The following is a 4,390-nucleotide window of genomic DNA, read 5'->3' on the forward strand; positions in this document are numbered from 1 at the left end:
CTCTAATATTTGCTCCTTTTCCAGCCCAAAATTCCAGCTGCCGGCATTCTCCCTCTTCATGCAAACCTTGTAAAATAAGAGATAATATGCATAAGTATTGTGACATAACGCGTAATAACAACCCATAATGCAATAAATATCGATATAAAAGCATGATGTAAAATGGACGTATCAGGCGTGTGGGCAGGTTTGGTTCCCACCACACGTGTGGGTGTTAGCGTTGTCCTAATTCTAACAGGGAAGGGGAGGCAGACTGGAGGCGGAGGGGATGGGGAGGGATCTGGAGGGGAGGCGGAGGGGATCGGGAGGGATCAGCTGGATTTAACTGAAATTGTTGATTTGTTCTTTTAACCGAGGATGAAATAGAACATGGAGGCATTTTGTGAAAAGAAGGGAATACCTTGCCTTTGCAACAATTAATACATTCAGCATCCTTCATTGCGGAGTTTTAAATTCTGGATATAGTCATGCGTCTATAATGTACAAAGCTATGACAACCAAAATGCAATAAGATTTGAACCTAAATAAGTAAGCAGTGTGAACACACATCAAAAGCGGAACAACAAGTAAGGCGCAGAAAAAACCCTGATCATCTATTTGTCCACAGGTGCTCCAACTAGTTGCAGCCCCCTTGCAGGAAAGTGCAACAACACCAAAAAGAAATAAGAAAAAAAAGAGGGATGTTGAAAAGTGCTTTTCAATCTGGAACAAGAAATTAAAACTGAGTAATTGAGACGAGCTTGGACATCTCTCTCCCTCTCCCATCCGAACTAGGCGGGCGACTTTTTACATCTCCCGGCCGATCCACCTCTATGCCACTGTTGCACCGGATCCCTCGTCCTCCGTCTGCTGCTCCGGAGGCGGGAGGGCGGGGGGTCCTCGTCTCGTGCCTGTAATTACTGTAGGGTCTGTAGGGTTACCAGCCGGTGGCGATGAGTAGGTGGTTGAGTCGCCAGTGTGGTTTTTGTTAGTTGTGCGTCCCCTTCGATTCCGGCGCTCGGTGGAGCTCCGTGGTGGTGCGCCTGCTTCCCCAGCACTCGCGAATCGACGGATCCGTGTTGTGCTTCCTTCCCCAGTCAGATCCCGCGGGGCGGCGGATCTGGGATATGAAGATCTCAAAGATGATGACATGGTGGTTCGCGGTGGAGCCGATGTTCCTGGACGTTACCTCTCTGGAGGCGGTGAGTGAGGACTTCCCGGTTGCCATGGGGATGTTTTCGTCGATCCAAGGTGCATGGACAAGCACAGGCGGCGACGCGTCTTCCTCTCGTTCGGGATGCCGACGATGCTGGAGCTCAGAAGGACTCCTTTGTATTATCTACTCTTTTCTGGGCTTTTCTGTAAGATCGAACTATCTATGAAATCGTTATCTTCTCGCAAAAAATGTCTGGATGACATGCGGGCCATGGGTTTGATCGCCATCCTTTGCCTATGAGCCACAGCCAGTTAAGGAAAGCCCCTAAACATAGGCCTGCCAATAGGCAAAACACGAGCAGGTTTCCAAGAGCATTCTGTTCTGGCCCCTGGACAAAGAAACGAAGGTAACTCAGTAGCTAAGCTAACGTGTCTAGGGTGGAATGATTGTGCAACACAAGCTAAGATAACCTTGTAGGGTCTGGGCGCCTCGGTCAGGACGTAGACCGTCAGGTATCCCTTGCCGAGTCCCAGAATCGATACGAGCACGATCATCCAGGCCTCCCCTCCGTACCTGGCGGCGCAGTAAAACGCCGGGAGGAGCATGTACCAGGCGAGCACCGCGGCCAGCAGTCCCCTCCGGGACGTCACCTTGATGCTCTCCAATAGAGGCACGTATCTCCCGATCATGTCCGAGTCGTTGTAGGTCGTGATCAGCACCAGCGCGTACCTGCGCGCGTTTCCATTCCATCCTTTAGTACAGTATAAGCAAAATCTGGATGCAGGCCAAAATGGGGTGGTGGCTTACCAGGAGCCCAAGCTGTGCGATCCGAGGTCTTCGGCGAGAAATCCCGGGAAGATGGACAACGTCAGCAGGTAGATGTGGAACATGTCCAAGGCGTAGTCCATGTTCAGCATAAGGAGCTGCTTGTTGCTCAAACGTTCGGGGATGGATGGGCGGTCTTCAGCCTGGAACGTACATATGGATCTATCATCTGGCGTTGAGGGGGTTACCGATGGTTTTGGGCGTCTTTGGAGGCCGGCGGCAGCAAGGTCAGCAGCGACCGTCAGAGATCCCTCGGAAGCCGCCTTTGCACGGTAGAATTTCACTATTGGTAGCTTGGGGAAGATGTGTGCGTACAACATGATGCACAGGAGCTCGAAGAAGCATGATGCAATGAAGAACAACACTGCAATATATAGATATGAGCATGAATAAGGAGAAACTCGGAATGAATTGGAGGTTTGATGACATACTAGCTCCCCTGCGAAGGCCGTCTCTGGATTTCTCGAAGGCCACTTTTGTAACCAGCCTCAGGGCCGACGTTATTGCGCCCGATGCAGCCATGCCAGCAGAAAATGACTGGATTCAAACAAGTCATATCAATTTACTGTCTCCTAAGTATTTCTCAAAGAAAAGAAATGTCTCTTGCAAAGAAACAAACTCGTTAACTGTATGTCTGGCACAAGAAATTTCACCTGTATGAACTCCGGGCACATCAAGGACAGGTCCCCGGTCATGGCACCTTCGACGTGACCTTCCGCGACGCCGAACACCGCCACAACCGTACACACGCCGATGAAGGTTGCGATTCCACCTCTTCCCGACGTCGCAAGATCCAGCTACGGCGCAGGGGAGAGGAATCGAGCAGTCAATGTTTAATGGTTCAGAACACTGAGTTTCTGAAAATGTGCTTACGATGATGAGAGCGAGCGAGCCGAGGAAGAAGAGTGAGTACCCCACCAAGTTGCGCACCCTGGTGTTTACTTTCGCCTCATGGTACGCGAACACCGCAGCTACCACGAGCACGAACGGCTGATAGGTGAGAGTGATGACTCTGACCGGATGGTAGTTCTGAATTTACAAGTGTCAAAAATTAGTTCTGTGTGTGCGTGTGTGTGTGGCATACTCGATGTGGAAGAAGAAAAACATTCATATACCAGTAGAAGTTTGTTATACCGGGAAGAGGTGGACGAAGTAATCTTCGATGGTGAGCATGCTGTTGTACCCGAAGAGGCATCCGTTGCCCAGAAGCCAGCAGATGAAAACGCCCAAACTCTTGCCCTGATCAACGCATGCATATCATATATACTGTGGAGGTGTTTGCAGAAATGAATAGATGCTCGAGGTGATTCAAGGGAGGGAGCAATCAAGCACGGAATTATCTCAGGAGGAAAATGATGATCCATGATGCAACAAACCTCCTGCGTTGTGTGCACCCCGCGATGGTCAACTTCGCCGTACGCCATGCCTGGTTCGCTTTGGTGGCCCTGTGGAACGAGAACAAGGAACACAAATGAGAAAAGAAAGACTTTGGGTCGACGGCTAGCATCGAAAGCGTCGTGAAAGGAAAATACTAATAAGAACCCTAGCTAGCATATACGCTTAGGATAATCAGACGACACAGCTACGCCTCTTTCTCGGTTAGAGTATGTTAGAATTAATCTGAGGCATACCGTCGATTATTCAGGACTAAGCAATCACATGAGGCACGACACCGACATTTGTTAACGAGATTCACCGGTATGGCTACATCCCGGGGTCTGACTAAAAGACGCTCCTCCCCGTGACACTATCACAATACCGCACACCGGCAACTTAGGCGCCGACACATGCCGTCGGTTGCCCCTGCGTACATGTGCTATTATGTTGGCATAAGTTACATCGTGTGTCTAGCCCCACTATATATGAGAGGCCTAGGATACAAGTGTCCTACTAGTACTTGACTCCATATCCTATTTAAACACAATACTACTCAGAGTCCAACTATAGGCTAGCTTAGAGCATCTCCACTAGTCCCCCAAAGAGGCCCTTTTCTCTCACTTTTGCACCGCCGGCGGAGAAAAAAATCTCCACTCACGCCCCAGGATCACTTTTTTCCGCCGGTTTCCTGCAATTTTAGCGTCGGCAGTCCCGATCGAAACCCAGCCCCCAGGGAGGCATCTGAGAACGCCAGCGACTTGTTAATGCATGCAAAGGCCCACATGCAGCCTCTCTCCTCTCACTTTTCCCCTGACACGCATGCGTTCTCTCTCTCCTCACGGCTTTTCTTCCAACAACCGCGTGCTCGCCGTCTGCTTGCCGCCGCGGCGGCGGCTGCTCCGGCGGGTGGGGCCTTCTCCTCGTCCTCGTCGCGCTCCTTGGCTGCCTCCTCGTCCTCTTCCCGGCTCGCTGCTCGTTGCCTGCGCGCCTCTGCGCTGCTTCAACCTCCGCCATCGAGGCCGAGCTGGAGGCCAGGGAGCAGACGGGACGTCC

At 51.1% G+C, this 4,390-nt stretch overlaps 1 protein-coding gene across 1 annotated transcript in view; it reads right to left on the reverse strand.

Moving 5' to 3' along the window:
* Positions 1-758: 758 nt before the first annotated feature.
* LOC123044561 (equilibrative nucleotide transporter 3) overlaps positions 759-4,390 on the reverse strand; it is a 30,307-nt gene continuing 26,675 nt past the window's right edge. The window contains exons 2-9 of the mRNA XM_044467335.1: positions 3,337-3,405; positions 3,095-3,199; positions 2,834-2,989; positions 2,614-2,757; positions 2,392-2,497; positions 1,943-2,324; positions 1,606-1,864; positions 759-1,523 (exon numbers count right to left, since the gene is read on the reverse strand). Of these exons, the coding sequence (XP_044323270.1) occupies positions 1,356-1,523; positions 1,606-1,864; positions 1,943-2,324; positions 2,392-2,497; positions 2,614-2,757; positions 2,834-2,989; positions 3,095-3,199; positions 3,337-3,405 (1,389 nt within the window). The 3' untranslated portion in view covers positions 759-1,355. The remainder of the gene's footprint in view (positions 1,524-1,605; positions 1,865-1,942; positions 2,325-2,391; positions 2,498-2,613; positions 2,758-2,833; positions 2,990-3,094; positions 3,200-3,336; positions 3,406-4,390) is intronic.

The sequence above is a fragment of the Triticum aestivum genome, chromosome 2B, assembly GCF_018294505.1.
Source record: "Triticum aestivum cultivar Chinese Spring chromosome 2B, IWGSC CS RefSeq v2.1, whole genome shotgun sequence".
Taxonomy (NCBI): domain Eukaryota; kingdom Viridiplantae; phylum Streptophyta; class Magnoliopsida; order Poales; family Poaceae; genus Triticum; species Triticum aestivum.